Genomic DNA, 19,106 nt, shown 5'->3' with positions numbered 1-19,106 from the left:
CATTACATTCATCAATTCTCCTCTTAGAATCAAAACATCCTGAGAGATTGTTCTGCTTTGTTGTCCCAAGTCCATTCAGACATCATACAGACGTTTCCTGATGAACAGGTTTGGTCTCTTACTTTTTTAATTAGGACTGTCTGACACTTCACTATGTTCTTCTCTGCGTCTTCAAGCTCTACTTAAAACTTCTCTCCTACAAAGACTTGTGTGTTGTAGTTGTTCATTTTAAACACACATTTCTTCACAAAATGAAGGTACCCTGTGATGACCTATATACTTCTGTCAAAATGTTTGTCCTAACCATGTGACCAGTGATAATGGTTGGGTAACGATTGGATGCATATAGTGGGCGTGGCACGTGTGTCTCTTTATATACACACTGTGATGTGACCATACACTGTATATAAAGACGGACGTATTGTCCGTGTTATCGTTCCATCTTTGTGCACTTCCGCATTTGCCTCATCGCTCAGCCCGAGCTGTTACCGCTTGGATGTGACCCTGTCACACCGGTTTTACAAACTTAAGAATCTGTGACCGAGAGCAGAGTGTTTCTACAGTAGAGTGGAGTCAGTGCAGCTCTGCTCCTCATTTCCAAAGGATCACAATCCTCCTCCTCCTCCTCAATGGTGATGATGTTGCCTCCATTGCGTCCTACCTGCGTTATTCTCATCCTCGTGAATCTGTTATTGATTGAAACTCGTGAGGCAGCGCGGTTCGAGCCGACCTGGACCAGCCTGGATGCCAGACCCCTGCCCGGGTGGTTCGACGAGGCCAAGATCGGGATCTTCGTGCACTGGGGGGTCTTCTCGGTCCCCGGCTACGGCCAGTTCAGCGAGTGGTTCTGGTTCTGGTGGCAGAACGAGAAGCCAGAGGTCGTGGAGTTCATGAAGAGAAACTACCCGCCGGACTTTACATACGCGGATTTTGCGAGCATGTTTCAGGCGGAGTTCTTCGATCCGGATGCGTGGGCGGATGTATTCAAAGCATCTGGAGCCAGGTAGGGTCATCAGCTCCATCTCTACCTGGTACTGACACGTGTTGTTGTCTATGATGCTATCAAAATGTCAATAAAGAGGTCCAATACATATGCACAGTGCACCTTATCCCAAGATGATGTGTGCATGGTTTTGCAGGTATGTGGTCTTCACATCCAAACACCATGAGGGATTCACCAACTGGCCTTCAGAAACCTCCTGGAACTGGAACTCCATGGACATTGGTCCTCACCGGGACCTGGTGGGAGAACTGGCTGCTGCTGTCAGGAAGAGGTGGATGCTGCATCTGTGTTTATTTAAATCCACCTTTCGGCCCTCCTTTATGGCAGATTGATAATGATCAGTAGATTAATACATTCTTATGAGACCATGCAAGGGAAGGACCAATGATTTAGGAATTTTATGAATGATTGATCTCCATAAAGGGAATGATTTTTTTAGAGTTATCGGCAGAACAGGATCATACGATTTGAAGGTTGCATTGCAGCCCATGTCTATTTTCTAAGGTCATACTCCCAATGTATATGTGTCTTGAAATCCAATCTGCTGTGTATCTTTGCTTTTGTTGCTGCGACACCCGGAATATATTTTGCACCTCTTCTGCGCTGTGGCATCTTTCAGAGTACACAAACAAACTAGTCACACACCCTGCCACCTGACCACCACAGAGCTGTTATAACAGAAACACTGCAGCTACACCTTGTTCTTACATTTTACATTGGATTTGCATGGCACAAACCAGCTATATAAGCATGAATTATGTAACTCTTGACAGAGAAGCAATGGAAACTTTGAAATCGAAAAGCTGACATAAAAAGAAGTCGCTTACAACTACTTTGTATATTTACCAATGATTTTCTGCCACGAGATCCCTGCGTTTGGGTCTCTACCACTCCCTGTTCGAGTGGTACCATCCTCTTTACTTGTCGGATAAAGCCTCGGGATTCAAGACTCAAAGGTTTGTGGCCATGAAGACTCTCCCAGAGCTCAGGCTCCTTGTGGAAACATACAAACCAGATCTGATCTGGTCTGATGGGGACTGGGAGGCACCAGATACCTACTGGAACTCAACCCATTTTCTGGCCTGGCTCTATAATGACAGTCCAGTCAAGGTGAAACACCCACCACACACACATGAACACACACAGTATGTTGGTTCATGCTTTACTTACGTACTTACTTATGTATCAATCATGTGTATTACTTCAGGATGAGGTGGTTACCAATGACCGGTGGGGTTATGGCTGCTACTGCAAACATGGAGGCTACTACAACTGTGCTGACAGGTACAGCCCAAGTAAACCTCCAGACCACAAGTGGGAAAAATGTCAGACCATTGACACCCGTTCCTGGGGTTACAGAAGAGACATGAGGTTCAAGGAAGTCATGGACCTACCCTCTATCATAAAGGTGAAAGACACAGTAGGTGGTAGTTATTTATGTAATAACTCATTTGGAGATGCAGCATTCATCGATCAGTCTCTTTTCTCAGGACATGGTGACCGTGGTGGCAATGGGTGGCAACTACCTACTGAACATCGGGCCCATGGCAAGTGGAATGATCGCTCCCGTGTTCGAGGAGCGGTTGAGGGAACTTGGTGCCTGGTTGGAGATAAATGGGGAGGCTATCTATGCTTCCACTCCCTGGAGGAGCCAGACGGAGAATAACACGGTTGAAGTCTGGTGGGACTTAGAATCTGAAGTCACGATCTGTTTTACTTATATGCAAAAGACTGATTTAGTTTGGCTTTAACCACAGTTTGCTCCTATTAAAGGTACACTGCCAAAAACAACACAGTTTATGCCATATTGCTGGGTTGGCCCTCCAACCAACCATTTCAACTAACAACGCCTAAGATATCTGGAGAAGCCATGGTAAGCCTTCCACACTGTGTCTGTTAAAGGAGACATATGATGCTTTTCAGTTTTCCCTTCTTTTACTGTGTTGCATGGGTGGGTTCTTGTATGGTAAAGGTTAAATGATAAATGGACTGTCTCTATACTGTGCTTTTCTAGTCTCATCAAAGCGTTTTACAGTACATACCACATTCACCCACTCAGATTCATACAGTGCTACTGTATGCTGCGCTTTTTCTATCACACACAATGCATACACTGTCAGCAAAGCCGTCAGGAGCTGGACACTTTCGCATGCAGAAGAGAGGAGTTGGGGATCTGATCATCGACCTTGTGTTTAGTGGACAACGTGTTCTACCGCAGCCACCAAAGCTTAAAAAGCCCAAAGTCTGCAGTAAAGAGAGCTCCTCCTAAAAACACTGCTCCTGAATAGCCCAGTCAGTCATCAGACCGATGAGTCCAGATTTTCATTTTTCAAGTCGAGAGCATGTAAACCATTTTAAGTAACAACCCACGTTAAAAATTAAGAACCTGAATATAAGTATAATATGTCTCCTTTTGAATTTCATTTAAATGAATTTAAGAAAAAAGTCAAGCTTAATCATCTCCTGTATCCACAGGTGACACTTCTGGACTATCCCAACATAAGACTGAGCTACAAGGCAATGACGCAAACAGCCGGACTGATGATTCTTATGCCTGCGATGCCAATGTCTCATGGAAATGCCTGGACTCTGAAGCTGGAGGGTGTAGCCTGACATACAGTGTTGTGTCAAGTTGCATATCTATTACACTGATGTTTACAAAATCTCAGATTCAATTATCAGTAAGTTTTATAAAAAAGTGACCAAAGTTTTATTTTTGATCATCTTTATTATAGTAATTATTATTTCTTGTTACTTTGAGAACTGAAAGTTTACTTTTGAGATACTCGATATATAGCAGTCTCACACCTGTATTAATGGCACACTTCCATTGCATGAAATGAAATGGAGTTTGTGTGTGTGATCCCTGAGTAAAATATGAGAATACATGTAAAGATTATGACATTAATTTCCTGGTTCATGATATTTATTCATCTTTCATGTTTTAATGTATTTTTCATGAGACATTAAACATTTCAATGTGAACGAAAGTCAAACTTCCATCAAACAATAAAAATTTGGCTTTACATTAACATTTGTCAAACTGTGTTATTTCATATTATGGTTTATAGTTTCCACTGGTGTGTACATGTTGATGTGATGTGGGAGCTGACAGAGTGTTTTTCGTTGTACATGATCAGAACTTAACGAAAGTCGAATAAGAAATCATGAAGCCAAACTGAGGAGGGCGACAATAAGCCATGGTTCAGTCTGATGTGCCAAAAAAACCAAACCACAGAAGAAGACGCAGTATTTACGACTTTGTTTTGTTTCTGGCAGAGACCTCGAGTCTCCGGCGTTTCTTCTTAAAACTCCCCAGAGGCTGTCGGAGGAGACGCGGGCACACACATGGGGAAGTCGCGGGATTTGAGTGAGTTTGAGCGGGGTATGATCGTGGGGGCCCGCAGCGCCGGCTGCAGCATCTCGGAGACCGTGAAGCGGCTCGGCTTCTCCAAGACCGCCGTGTCCCGGGTTTACCGGGAATGGTGCGAAAAGCGGAAGACCTCCAGCCACCGGGGGTCCTGCGGGAGGAAACGCCTCGTCGACGAGAGCGGCGAGAGGAGGATGGAGAGGGTGGTGGAGGCGAACATCCAGGCGACGAGTGAAGAGATCCAGGCTTTGTACAACAGCAGCGCCCCGGAGAAGACCATCTCGCTCGCCACCACCCGCCGGACCCTGAAGCGGCTCGGGTACAGCCGCAAGACGCAGCGGCGGGACTCGCTCATCGTGGCCGGTCTGGAGGCTCTGGCCGTGTACGCGTCCTGTCCACAGCTGGAGACCGATAAGAACTTGGTGTGCAGGCTCCAGGGCGACCCGGACCCAAAGACCCAGTCCTCCACAGGTTTTGTGTCCAGGGACCAGGATGACCCACATTCAAAGACCCAGTCCTCCACAGATACGTTCAGGGACCAGGGTGACCCGGACCCAAAAACTCAGTCATCCACTGATGTTGTGTTCAGGGACCAGAATGAGCAACACTCAAAGACTCAGTCCTCCACAGATGTTGTGTTCAGGGACCAGGATGATACACATTTAAAGACTCATTCCTCCACAGATGTTGTGTTCAGGGACCAGGATGAGCAACACTCAAAGACTCAGTCCTCTACAGATGTTGTAAACAGGGACCTTGATGTTGTGTGCAATGATGAGAATGACCCAGAATAAACAAACTTTGACTGCAGCATGGAGACTCAACCGGACCTCTGCATGCTTTTCTATGTGAATAGAATAATATGTGCATACTGAGCTATGCACCAACAGAACATGTAACATTCACTCACTGAGAACTTTATTAAGAAAGTCACTGGGCCTGCCTCAGTTATTCATGGCATGGATCCACAAGATTATGATCCATGTTGACATGACTGCAATGCACCACATCATTTCTGCAGTTGATCCAGCTGCACATTCATTCTGCCAATTGCCTGTTCCACCACATCCCAGAGGTGTTGTACTATAGATTCACATTTGGTGTCAACGGGAGGTCACTGAAGTTCACAGAAGTCACTGACAATGTTTACATGGACATCAATATTCTGATATAGACCATAAAAAATTGGAAAATGTTAACAGCATTTTCTGATTACCACAACCCAAATAAGGTCATTCTAGGAATACGCCATTATCGAATTAAGACATTTGGTGTATTCTGACCATGAGTCACATTATGTAGATGTGTACATCGTAATCACATCATAATGTCTTATTGGATCTTTAACAGCATTTTGCGACAGCAGTTAACAAAAGTTTCCCATCCTTATTACGTAATGCTCTGCAACACGCAAACTGTAAAATGAAAAGAATATTCATGAAACATTATAATCACAAAAATGCAGAATATTGCTGTCCATGTAAATGCAGTCAGTCACGTCCATGAGATCAGTTAAAAAAATGTTTTTCTTTATTCCATGATGTGTTATTGTGCTGGCCTGGAAGTAAAGGATGGTTCATTTTTCCTCCATTTTGGTGTTTGATGTAAACATGAACTGAAATCTCTGACTATCGGTGTGATTGTATGCATTGCATGACACATTTCAAAGGGCTATAACAACATAATTGACTGACTGACTGAATGTATGAAAAAGCAGTTGTGCAGGTGTTCCTAATAAAGTGCTCAGTGACTGAATACAGGGTTAAGTTTCACAGTAGCAGAAACATTAAAGGCAAAAACAAATGGAAATTGAAACAAAATAACAATAATCAATGTGCATCCAGTATGTATTTGACATTTATTTCAATTTTTATGAAATCTATTATCAAAGAAAATATTTGCCCATTTCTTTTCCTCACAATAATAAAAAATCTCTCATTATCTATCTATGGCAGTGTTGTGTATTTACAGAGGGATAACAGATTGGAAGTAGATTTTTTTTCGAATGAACAGAAATACTTTTCTATCAACTCTTCAGCATTCGATTCATCATTGGAAATATCCTGATAAGTCTCTCAAAGAAATCCCCTTACTTCACCAGTAGGGCACTAGTCTAATAACAGTTAAACATCAGGCAAATCAAATTCTCCATCAAGGGATGCAGACCCTGGTGAAAAAGGGGAATCTTAAACTATCATCACATAGTTACACTCTTCATAGGGCTGTAACAAATCTGAATCACATGGGGATTTGAATTCATTTTTTTTAAACGGTTATGTTTAGATCTTATTTGATCTAAACTGATCTGTGTGGAGAGGGTAATAACACAGCATGTATGTATGTGTGTACATATATATATATATATAGATATATATATATATATATTTAATGTGGTGCGTGCATACGGATTTATGAAATAAATTATACCTTCTATGTAAAGCAGTCCTATATACATCTACTAAGTAATATATATATATATATATATATATATATTGATCTTGTTTAGTTGTGAGTATTTCATGTAATACACACGTGTCTCTGCAAAATGCGAAACTTTAAACAAAGTGATAATAAGCAAAGAGCCACGTGACCGATCATGTGCGATCCGTCACATGACAGGAAGTAAATCACCTGCAGTGTTATTCCCTGTGGCTCAGCCTGAGCTTCCTTGTTCCTCTCACAGATTGTACAACAGAGCTTTCTCTGAGGTGTGTTCACTGTCAGCTCATGTGATGGTGGCGTGACCTTCTGTCTGGCACCATGTTGTTCCTGCTCCTCTTCACCGCTGCCCTCGTTTCTCAAACCGCGGCTCGCTACACCGCGAACTGGACGAGCCTGGACGCCCGTCCGCTGCCTGCGTGGTACGACGAAGCCAAGGTGGGGATCTTCGTCCACTGGGGGGTGTTCTCTGTCCCCGCCTTCGACAGCGAGTGGTTCTGGTGGTACTGGCAGGGCGAGCAACCCCCGGACCCCAAGTGTGTGAGCTTCATGCGCAGCAACTACCCGCCCGGCTTCAGCTACGCAGAGTTCGCTCCTCAGTTTCACGCTCATTTCTTCGACCCAGAGGAGTGGGCGGACATTTTCAAGGCCTCCGGTGCAAAGTGAGTCCGCTCCTGTAGATCACCTGTTTACTCACTGATGAGAGGAGGCGAGGGACGAGTAAGACAGAAGACACCGAGTTAACAAGTGGTAGAGCAATAACAGAGCAGGACGTTGTGTGTGTGGTGTTATGAAGAGAGTCCAGGACTAGAGATGAGGATATACATACATCTGTGTGTGAGAGAGTGTGTTAGAGAGAGAGAGAAAGAAAGTGTGTGTGTGTGAGAAAGTATGTGTGAGAGTGTGTTAGAGAGAGAAAGTGTGTGTGTGTGTGAGTAAGAGAGAGTGAGAGATAATGGAAGTGATAGTGTGTATTTTAGATTAGATTTCCTTTGTGTTTGTATGTGTGTGTATACCATAGACTGTATATAAATATATATATATATATATATATATATATATATATATATATATATATATATATATATATATATATATTATATCTCAGGTGACTTGTGGTTGGGTTAAAGTTAGTGTTAGACATGAATCGTTCATTATGTACAAAGCACTATGCTGATGGAGGGGTGGGTGAAGTGTTTGAGTCCACTAAACACTACTGGAGTCCAAGGGTTACAGTGTTGCAGCCACATCCAAAACAATTGAAGTAAATGGTGAAACATAAAACAACAGAAATAAGACATAGTGACTCCATGCTGCTCGTGTTGTGTCATTCAAGTTTCCGTAAGCGCAGCACATTTCTAAAGACTTTCATTATCATGTGACTCACAGGTACGTCGTCCTGACGGCCAAACATCATGAGGGATTCACTAACTGGGCGTCTCCTTATTCCTGGAACTGGAACTCCGTGGACACTGGTCCTCACAGAGACCTCGTGGGCGACCTGGGAGACGCAGTGCGCAACAAGTGGGTCCTCAGAGAAAGGGGTTCTCGTTGGCGGGTGGTACTGACATGAGGCTGGTGTCAGATCAGAAATTTAAAGTTTGTAATTTCTTCATGCAGGTCATTGCACTATGGACTCTACAACTCTCTTTATGAGTGGTTCAACCCTCTCTACCTGGCTGACAAGAAGAATGGATTTAAAACACAGTATTTTGTGACACATAAACTTCTTCCAGAGCTTTATAACATGGTCGTAAGGTGTGTAGTGCTGCCATTATTGCATCAGCTGATTGCACTTCTCCACAATAACTTACTTATAATATCACCTGATAGTTTATTGTCACGAGCATGGCATGCTGGGAGGATGTTTGAGCTTTTCCCTTCCTGTTGCCTTGCAGGTACAAACCTGAGCTGATCTGGTCTGATGGGGACTGGGAAGCACCTGACACCTACTGGAACTCCACCGAGTTCCTTGCCTGGCTCTATAATGACAGCCCAGTCAAAGTAGGTGCACTTATCATGTTCAGATGGCAACGGTCAGCGGTTTTATTGCTTCAGTGAGGTTGCTTGTACTCATCAGATTTCCCTCGCCTCAGGACACAATCGTGACCAATGACAGGTGGGGAGCTGGCTGCGCCTGTAAACATGGCGGCTACTTTAACTGTAAGGACAAGTACACTCCAGTTCAGTTGCCCGACCACAAGTGGGAGAAGTGCATGTCTGTGGACAGGTTATCGTGGGGTTACAGGCGGAACATGAAGCTGATTGAACTGATGGACTTACCCTCCATCATAGAGGTGAGGATATGAGATAGTATCTTAAAGTATAGTAGTAGTATAATATAGTATCAATCTGGAATGACAGCTACGATGGTTATCATCCTCCTCACCCTGCTGCTGCTGCTGCTGTTGCAGGATATGGTTCGTACCGTGGCTCTGGGAGGGAACTACCTCCTGAATGTGGGCCCCACACCTGACGGGATGATCCCTGTTTTGTTCGAGGAGAGGCTCAGGGGTGTAGGGGGCTGGCTGGATGTCAATGGCGAGGCCATCTACGCCTCTAAACCCTGGAGGCTCCAAAAAGGGAACAGCACCATGCCAATCTGGTAATAAACGGGGAAGAGATGAATCATGAAACCCAGTTGCTCATGTTGAAATGTGTTTCATAATCGAGAGCAGAATTTCGAGAAATCTCTGCTAAATCTGTAAAGTGTTTTCACTCAGTGTAAAGTCATGTTGTGTCAATCACATTTACACACCAACTCACAGAAAAGTGTTTTCTTTTTAACGTGGGCCTCAGTGCTGGTAGTGTATCAAACCAGACCACTGGCATCCTGAAACAGACTTGGAAGTGATAATTACTCAGATCCTTCATCAGAAGATGAAATACTTGTTCCTGACGTCTTCTCAAGATTGACTTGATCTAATGTTTTCTTCTTCTTTTTTCAAGAAGTGAGAGGATCCTCACTCCTCGACTCCTTTTTATCTCCTGCTGTGCTTTTTTGCAACAAATAGAATAATTAAACATGCCATTCTCTGTGTTAGATTTTTATTGGATGACAAGTTTAAAAAAGGAATACAAGAAATAAAGGCTCGGTGTGCACGACCTTCAGCACATAATATCTGTTGTAATCTTTCTTAAGTGATTGATCCAGCATGCTGATTATTGATGCAGCGATCATCTCCATTTTTTGCAGGTATACATCTAAGGGGACCACCGTCTATGCCATCATGGTAACCAAACCGTCTGAGTCCATTGTCAAACTGTTGGAACCCAAAACATCAGCTAACACCAAGGTAAAAGGACAGAGATTTTTATCTAAACTCATCAGTAAAGACTTGACAAAAAGATATGTGATTTTCAGTATATGAAAAGTAAGAATCTAAATCACTGCTGTCCCATGTCCAGGTCACCATGTTGGGGAATCCAAAGTCTTTACCCTGGTCTCCAATCAGTCCCAGCTCTGGCCTTATTGTCCTGCTGCCCCAGCTGCCCTACAGCCCTGGTGAGGCATGGACCCTGAAACTGGAAGGTGTCCAGTGATCCTTAAACACCTGGAGAGTTCAACCTCTGCTATCTGACCAGGGGTTCCACTTCATAAACTCAGGTTAACATTATGTAGGGTAAAGGGGAAACTTATACACTCGGGTTGAAAAGACAACACTTGTGTATTAGATTTAAATTTTTTCCAAAAATGAAATAACGGGACGTTTGTCTTTGTTGAATCCTCTGTGACGTGTAATGTGCCACTGACTTTTATATGTGCTCTTTTTTTTAATGATTCTAAATGAAGAGGGCAATCTGTTCAGTTTAATTGAATTTTACCTACAATGCACTTTTTATATTTTTACTGTTAACTTGGATGAAACATTTTCTGGATTGTGTGATTACTGATTGTGGCCAGAAATATGTAAAATGTTTAAGATGAATTAAAGTACTTTTATTCACTGTCCACTTTTTGTCTTGTCTTAAAATACCTCAGTTGAGAGTTCTCTTACCATTTGTCTGATGTCACCTAAAGTCTCATCATCCAGCAAAACCTCAGATATGATATTTAAAGAGAGAATGCTATTCAAACACAAGTGTGAGCGAATAGGTCATTATCTACATACTGCAGCCAGGATTCAGAACTTCTGGGCTACTGTTCTGTGCAGCACCTGATTACACTTTTATTTTCGCCAGCCCTCTCAAGACAAACTTCCCCTAAATAGTTTTTGTCTGCGGCAGCCTGTGGTCGGGTTGTGCGTCTGTCTGTCCGTCCTATTCTTGCGAAATTTTAAGACTGTCTTTCCTTAAAATTTGATACCAATGTTTATTTGGACTCAATGATGACTTATTAGAATGTAGTGGTCCAATGTCAAAGGTCAAGGTCACAGTCAACCAGTGGTGGGATGTGACAACATACAAACTTTACTTTGTGACTGTAATTTTAATTACTTTTTCCATGTATCTAGGTGTGTTTGGCCTGCTTTTGATTTGCAATTCACATCTCTCCGAGCAGAAAAAGAAAGAATACAATGGAAATTCTCTTTGAACTCTGCTTTGCATTTTTAAATTCATGCTGTCCAAGAGGGTAAGTGAGCACTGCAAAAATGTTAATCTTAGAAATCTGCATTTGTCATTGAATATACAGCTCCAGACCCAGAAGCCAAAATTTTCTTAGCTTAGTGCAAAGACTGGAACTATGTGATGAAGGGGGGGGGGCAGAAGAGGAAATGGTCTGACATGTACTCTACCCTGTATATTAAAGTGGATGATACTTCTTTCACTTCCTCCCACTCCACAAAATTGAAGCTAAAATCCTCTGGACGCGGAGTCATCTTGTGCTGGTACAATTTGTTCCATGTGTACTTTGGAGGAGGTGGGCTTTATGACCTACACTTTGGCCAGACACCAGAGAGTGATGAAGATGTTTTGGCTTTTGGGGGGGGCTGCCGTGTCGTCCATCTTCATATACAGTCTATAGTTTAAAATAAGTGTGGCTCTGTGGGAGATCGCTCAGATTTTAGCAAAATAGAAAAATTAGATGCTCAAATACAAAACTTTCACAGTCAGAAAATTGACACAAAAGAAAGACAAAGGAGACACAGCACCGCCCTGGTTTAACTCGCTAAAATAGCTTTATAATAATCATATTAATAGTAATAATATTAGCCATTAAAAAATGTTTTGACAACGTTGACAGTGTTACATTCTGTGTTGGGGTAAACCACGTCACAGTGTGCCATCTCTCTGGGCTCGATCGCTCGCAGACGTGCTGCTCTGACACATCTAGATCCATAAAACATACGAGATCAATAAATAAATTTGTATGTACAAAATGCGAACCACAACACAACAAACAAGAGTCGTGATTTAGGCTTCACTGTGCAACACCCTCTCTGCCGTCTGTCGCAAAGTCAAGACTGCACCCGTCCCCCCTGTCAGCCGTGGTGTTCTCATGCATCTTGTGTATCCACTATCTGCATCAACTAAACAAAGGTTGTATCTTATGGCATCGCTATTGCTATATGCTCCGGTCAGTTTCATTTTACAGGAGGAAAAAAAACATTTCATGTTTGTATGTACAATATGCTGTCTTGGCACTGGATCAAATGCGTATAAAAGAAGAGAACTCAAGGATAAAGCGGAGCTTAAAGACAGAAAAGCTCGCTGTATCAAACCCGTCTGATTAAAATCATGGTGTTCAGTGAAGAGACAGGGGAGTAGGACAGGTGGACAGAGAAGAAAGAGACTATTTAGTTTTTGCTACATTACTGTATAGAGTAGAATACAGAGAGTGGAGAGTCTGTGTCAGTGTGATGTCCGTGTTTTTTTCCCTCTTCTGGCACAATTAAAAGTTCAGAGTGGAATAAACGCTCATGGAGAAAGAAGCTAGAATGTCTGGATCTTCCTTCAGTCCATTCTCCTCTTGCGGTGATCTCTCACTCCACACGGGAGCATCCATCATCCATCCCAGAGAGAAAAATGTCTTCCCAGAGTTAGTGTCAGTTTGCTTTTCTCCAACTCCATCTCCTTAGTAGCAGCGATTTAAGACTCATCATCATAGATCCACCTAATCTGTTTTTGTCATCAGACACGAGACACGCCCTTGAATACAGAACAATGTTTACCCATAGCTATAACTGACAACATCATTTATAATAATGACAGTGGTGGCAATAATAAATCCTTTAATGACAATAATCATACTAATAATAATCATTTTTGTAATAACAATATATGTAATATTGAGAAGAGCAATGTCCATTGGCAACATGTATTTACAGTCTTGTAAACATGAGGGTGGCAGGGTGATCGTTTTTTCTTGTTAATTACACAGTAATTGCTCAGTTGTCTGTGACCCACATGGTGACCTGTGTGTGCACTGTGGAGCAACGTCACAGTGTTGACACACACACACAGCACGAACGCAGTAACACCTCAGCGCTGAAGGCACATTGGAGTTTTAGTTGAACTTCGTCTTGACTGTGAGCTGCTCTGGAGGCAGAGGGAGAGTCAAACCTCAGAGAGGAGAAACTGACACCTTTGTATGTTTTCATGAACTCAGACCTTGTTTTGATACTTTTTTCAGTAACTTATAATTAATATATTTACATCCTGTTAACACGTCAGTTTTCATTAATTAGTTACATTGAGGGGTTGAATTCATATCCATGAGGGATTCACAATAAATGATGCATGTTTGTACATAATCTAGCAAAATGTTATCTTTATTATATCTATATATTATCTCTATATGATATGGATATCAATCTCAAGTAAGTCAACGTTCCAGGAAATCAGCAAAAAGAAAATGCATTGTAACGTGCATTTCCATGCCATAACATTTTGGAGTTGAGTGCATCAAGATAAACAGTTTTGGTGCCATTTAGTAATTGCGGGAAATCTACGCAAAATTAAAAGATCTGTCAAACCTAAAGTGGCGGAGAACAATGTAGATGGGAAATGTGGCTTTTTCATGTTTTCATGTAGTCGGTCCACTCATCTGATTTTCTTTCTGCAGGAGCATAAGTCAAAGTCACATGCTTCATGTTCATCATAATTTATTTGCTTAATCTCACATCACATTTTATTTTTACTGATGATAAACGTTTTTATACTTCAAATGTCCACGTTTTCTACTGTCTCCTTCTATGTAAATAAAAATTGCACATGAGAATAGATGGGTACATATATGTTGCAACAGGCTAGGCCCCAGTGTCAATAGGGGGGCCCTAAGAACAGCTGATTATGTTAGTCCACAGCAATGACAATATTGTGAGAACCCCCATAAATTCTATATGTACACAAGACTGCAAGATCATTGCAATTTTAGAGGTTTGGTTGAAAACTACAACATCCAAATATGTGTTTGATCCGTAACTGTATTATTTTTGCATATTCATGTCTTTTCGCATTATGCACTTGTTTATAATTTTGATACCAAAATACTTGTTTAAAAATTGTATTGATAATGATATTATGGTTTGGTATCAGCTAGTTCCTTCTAATATTTATGCAATATTAACTTTTGCTGCTAGTTATTTAAAAGCCTTTCATTGCTGACACAAGGTGTGACAGTGCTTGTTCTCTACACACTTGTAGACACTGATGAGACAAGAAAACCCAGCCTCAGCTCATAGCTGTGGTTCCATAGCTGGAAAAACAGATTCCTCCGGTGACTTCAGTTTTTCCTCCAGAGCAGCTCTGCGTCAGAGAAACGTCAAACTAAAACTCAAATCTGCTGCTACAACATCCCTCCTGCTCCACTTTGTTGCAGATTACATGCTACAATTGAGCTATCACCCCCCCCTTCACCGCCCTCCACTCATCCAGTCTCTGAAAATGGCTACTAGAGATACTGGGCTCAGACAGCGAGCGTCCCCCCACCTTCTGTTCATATGGATCAACATTCCTGTGGGACGGCTCTGGTCCTGTATTTTCAGGGTCTGTCTGTTGTGTGTGGTTGCTAGAGAATCCCCTGAGGACAGAGGCCGGGGTCAGGGGTCGGGGGCTGGAGACACTGCTGCTAGAAACTGAGGTACTCGGAGTTGACTTGTCCGTCTGGCTGTCCATGTGGGGACAGATGGGGAGAGGGTTCATATAGTCTGGTGTGTTGTTGAGTGCTTGGATCATGTTTGTACAACTATACACCCAGCTGCTATTGTTAGCTGAGGCCCCTGTACTTATACTGTGCAGATATATAGCAGGTAAGATAGATACAGAACAAAAGAGAATGAAATCACAACCACGAAAAAGTGTGTTTGCAATGGACCAAGGCAAGGTGGCTGGCTAACACCTCAACTAGTGATCAAGAGTACAGAGGAGAAAGTCAGCGAAAACTGAAGAAGTAGTAGAAGTTGCTACCGAGTATAAATATCCACCAAAGCCTCCTTGATTCCTGGTGTCCCTCAAGGCCCAAATGGAAAGGCCGTGCCATCCCTCTGCGTGTGGGTTCGAGGATTTGGAGGGTGGAACCGAGAGTCCGTTCACAGTGGAGTAACAGTATAAAAGCAGGTCTTTGTGCTTTGTTCAAGGGCCGAGTCAGACACCACTGAGATGTTGTCAAGTTTGAGGGTGACACAGGTGAAGGGATGAGGGGATAAAAGGCTGCTCCGACACCCACACTGCTGCAAAATAAATAAAAACAAAGTCTGACTCAGAGCCCTTTTTTTCTTCTTTCATCGCCAGGGCAGCTTGTTCACGGAGGTTGTTCTATTGATCAGTCCAGATTCAAGTCAAAAGCGCCGACTGCAGTTTCAAAGTGTCCAATGTTTACCGTCCTCCGACGATAGAATCTTTGTACAAAGAAGTGACTCATTGAAACAACTGCACTCTAAAACTCTTGTCATTTTTTTTCAATTACACAAAAAAAGTTTCATCAGCTACAAAATTTTGCTTAACTTTTATCGGCCCCCAAAAAAAGAGATTCTGCTAAATTTGTCATAAAACATGCAGTATCAACAAAGTCTGCCAGTCGTATGTGAGTATTGCAAGTGAAGGTGAGGGAGACAAAGGATGGCGTGTCAGTACGATAAAAACATTTTCTTTAACAGTATTCTCTGCAGCTTTCCTGCAGATTGACATATATATTTACATATCTTTCTCTCTCTCGCTGTTATATAATATATATATGGACTGTAAACTGTTTTCAAAGGAAACCACCACATATAGCTGGTTAGGCACGTGTAGTTGGCTCTAAAGAGGAAATACAGGGAGGGGATACAGCAGTATATGTTGTTCGAACCACACATAGATATACAGTAGATCTAAGGAGGATCATACTTGGCAATGAACACTCTTGCCAGTTATACCCTGTGAACCTGACCCAGCACTCACAAACCTAAGATAATAATCATCATTTAAAAAGTCTTTTTCACATATACTGAGTCTGGATATGCCACACAGCTGAAGTTTCACACAATGCTACAATCTATCATAATAATAATAATACTGTAGTATTTCACATTTGATATATGCTTCTTTTTTGTACATATACTGTACTCAATAGTCTCTACTAATCTAGAAATGTAGATTATATTATAAAATATACATCTCCCATTAAAATATCCCATTTTGCCGACACATTCCATCCAAATTTTAGAAAAAGAATTAAACAGGTCATGCTTAAACATTTTTGTGTTTGTTTAAAATGGCTGATTTGGACTTGTTAGTAGTCACTGGGCTTCGTCACGTGTCCCATTATTACACGCAGCCTGTCCACATTCGCACCACATACACACGAGCCTGTGCACAACATCCACTCAAAGCACTTAAATAGGAAACACGCGTTCTGACGCACATTGTGTAAATGAGACCCCTTCAAAGCTTTTTAAATCATGCTACACTTCAGTGGGAACACCGGGTGTTACAACTTCAGGAAGTCTAGTAAATAAATAAGGGCAGTACAGGAACACATAGTGCAACAAACATACTGTGTAACTCCATTCACAACCAGGGGTGCTTAATCTCAGCAATACACTACCTAGTTGCTTCCTTTCTATTAAATTCACAACTAGTGGTATCCTCTCTATGATGATTCTTTGGAAAGGGTATGGAGGGAGCCACGCACAATGTGACTCCTTTTGTTTTATTCCCATCAGAGAACTCATTCCATCTCTCATCAGCAGTGTGTGTGTGTGTGTGTGTGTGTGTGTGTGTGTGTGTGTGTGTGTGTGTGTGTGTGTGTGTGTGTGTATGTGTGTCTGTGAGAGAGAGGATTGTACTTCAAGTTAGGCAAGTGGATTCAACCCAAGACCTTGGCAGCTCACTCCTTCTTAGTGATCTACCGCCTTCTTAATTAAGTAAAAAAACACCACGGGGACGTCCACTCAAACAATATTCATTCGAAGAAAACAGGAAGGAGTGTGGGGAGAGAGAGAGCTGAAAAAAAGTCATAACAAAGAAACTGATCTTCTTTCATGGCTGTGTCATCAGGGCGTCTGTTTCTGACTGAAGTGGAAAAAACTCTCTATGCACCACTCCTGTTGGTTTGGGTCCACTTTTGACCACTTGGTGGTGCTATAGTCTCACAGTGAAGTAGGGGCCTTGCCAGTAAAGAGTCCTGAAAAGCCACCAAAATAAAATCCCATAAAAATACCCAGCAATCCCCACCCCTGAAACTTCAGAAAGACTGCGTAAAGAGAAAACTGCACATTTTGTTTCCCTCTTTAGACTGTGATGCTCTCTAGCTGTCAAGGCTGTGATGCTATACAGCAAGAGCTCCTTTTGGCAAACGTGAGTGTGCACACTATGTACAAATAGCACTTGCACATTCAAACAGCCTCATGGCTGAATGCTAAGAGTGGTCACACGGGATGCGGATGTGGGGAATGAAGGAGAGAGATGGAAAGTAGCTTCGTATTCGATGACTGAGGGCCTGGGTGGACAGATGGCACCTGGGTGAGAGGTGACAGCTGCAGGAGGCTCACGGTGTTTGGAGGATTTGAGGACCATCTGACTTCAACAGCATAAAACTGATAGTGAGAGGAGGGTCAACCGTAGTGGTAGCATCAATGATTAATCTCACTGTGATTTTCACAAACGCAATATGGAGCAGGGATCCATACAGGGAGATTCTGCCAGAGGTTTTGTGCCTGTTAAGCCCTTTATTTTAAGTGATGGAGAAGTGCTAGGTGAACACGCACAGGCATGCTACTACTGCGTGGACCTCTGCTGCCTATAAAAATGGACTGTTTGTTGGCAAAGAAAATGAAAAAAGAAAGAAATCCAGAGAATTAAAAAGGTCTGTAACTCAAATCAGCTAGCAACCCTATCAGGTCTAGGCCTCTGTGTCTGTAAGACACTAAAATGGCTGTCATTGCTTGTTGAATGAGCAAGATATTGGCATTTGCAGATGTGAGAGAATGTAAATGCAGAGGGACGGCGAGCAGATGACCCGCACCAGATCCAAAATGAGGTGCAGGTCTGTCTGAGGTGAGTGAGGAGGTGGAGAGGGAGACACCGCAGTCCTTGTGTTCAGAGTCGAGTCTGGGCTTCGGGGATGTAGATCTCGATGCTGTCGGCGCTCTCCGTGGCCGAGTTCTGCCTGAAGGAGGCGGTTCTCTTGGTCTGCAGCAGCCTCCTCCTCGCTTCCGTCCTCTGACGATCCCCGAGGTCTAGGGACTTCTCCCTGATGGGCAGGGTGTGACCGCCCACGCGAGGCACCACCAGGCCCCCCGACCCACCTCCGCTGCCCACCTCACCAGCGCTATCGGCTCGGAGGCTGCCACTCACGCCACCCGCTGGCTTCTTTGGTAAAGGAGGAGGAAGCTTCTTGTCCTCCTTGCCCGTCAACGATGAGACATAGATTTCACATGTGAACAGACAGTGGATTTTTTTGTATCGGGTGGTGAGGAAATGGTTTTGTAAGGAGGTACAATAGGAATCCCATGGCAAAAAGGTGGAGATATTGGGGTAAACAAGGTAAATGAGAAAATAAAGGAAAAAAAACGAGAGGAAGAATCGTGGCACAGGACATTACAACGGAAAGATTAAAGAAAAATACAAAAAAAAGTATCCCATCATGCATTGGCATCAGGTCACATAAAAAGATATGAAATGGGAAAGGAAAAACAAAAATAACGTATACACAAAAAGAGGAAAAGGAGAAACAATTGTTAGTTTGTTATCAAGTTTGAAATAATGTAGTTGATCAGTGAGCAGTCTAACCTGACAAGCAGCAATAAATACAAAAATTAAGTTACAGTTAGAATAATTTCTGGCAGTTTAAGACTTTTTAAGACTCCGCTTGGGCCGCTCCACCCAGCTCCGCTCAGTTCCTCTTGCTGTTCTGTATTTTCGCAGCGTGCA

General features: G+C 42.7%; 4 protein-coding genes across 7 annotated transcripts in view; 3 read left to right on the top strand and 1 right to left on the bottom strand.

Annotated features, from left to right (window-relative positions):
• The first annotated feature begins 398 nt into the window (after positions 1–398).
• LOC109631510 (tissue alpha-L-fucosidase-like) lies at positions 399–4,035 on the top strand. The gene is made up of 7 exons (XM_020090338.2): positions 399–1,003; positions 1,140–1,274; positions 1,870–2,113; positions 2,211–2,411; positions 2,494–2,684; positions 2,777–2,876; positions 3,479–4,035. The coding sequence occupies exons 1-7, from the start codon at positions 630–632 to the stop codon at positions 3,614–3,616; spliced, it is 1,383 nt and encodes a 460-aa protein (XP_019945897.2). The 5' UTR covers positions 399–629; the 3' UTR covers positions 3,617–4,035.
• Positions 4,036–4,243: 208 nt separating this feature from the next.
• On the top strand, positions 4,244–6,320 carry LOC109631587 (uncharacterized). The gene has a single exon (XM_020090434.2). It carries the CDS (start codon positions 4,352–4,354, stop codon positions 5,165–5,167), a length of 816 nt encoding a protein of 271 aa, XP_019945993.2. The 5' UTR covers positions 4,244–4,351; the 3' UTR covers positions 5,168–6,320.
• Positions 6,321–6,974: 654 nt separating this feature from the next.
• Positions 6,975–10,764, top strand: LOC109646061 (tissue alpha-L-fucosidase-like). Its single transcript, XM_069516969.1, has 8 exons — positions 6,975–7,474; positions 8,202–8,336; positions 8,433–8,570; positions 8,711–8,816; positions 8,909–9,109; positions 9,227–9,417; positions 10,009–10,108; positions 10,221–10,764. The coding sequence occupies exons 1-8, from the start codon at positions 7,134–7,136 to the stop codon at positions 10,353–10,355; spliced, it is 1,347 nt and encodes a 448-aa protein (XP_069373070.1). The 5' UTR covers positions 6,975–7,133; the 3' UTR covers positions 10,356–10,764.
• dlgap3 (discs, large (Drosophila) homolog-associated protein 3) overlaps positions 10,217–19,106 on the bottom strand; it is a 118,878-nt gene continuing 109,988 nt past the window's right edge. For all 4 annotated transcript variants that reach the window (XM_069516967.1, XM_069516966.1, XM_069516965.1 and 1 more), the window contains one exon: positions 10,217–18,578. In XM_069516967.1, coding sequence (XP_069373068.1) covers positions 18,273–18,578 — 306 coding nt within the window. In that variant the 3' untranslated portion in view covers positions 10,217–18,272. The remainder of the gene's footprint in view (positions 18,579–19,106) is intronic.

Source organism: Paralichthys olivaceus, chromosome 20 (genome assembly GCF_024713975.1).
Source record: "Paralichthys olivaceus isolate ysfri-2021 chromosome 20, ASM2471397v2, whole genome shotgun sequence".
NCBI lineage: Eukaryota > Metazoa > Chordata > Actinopteri > Pleuronectiformes > Paralichthyidae > Paralichthys > Paralichthys olivaceus.
Note: the sequence above shows the minus strand (reverse complement) of the source record. Positions and strands in the feature narration are given on the sequence as shown.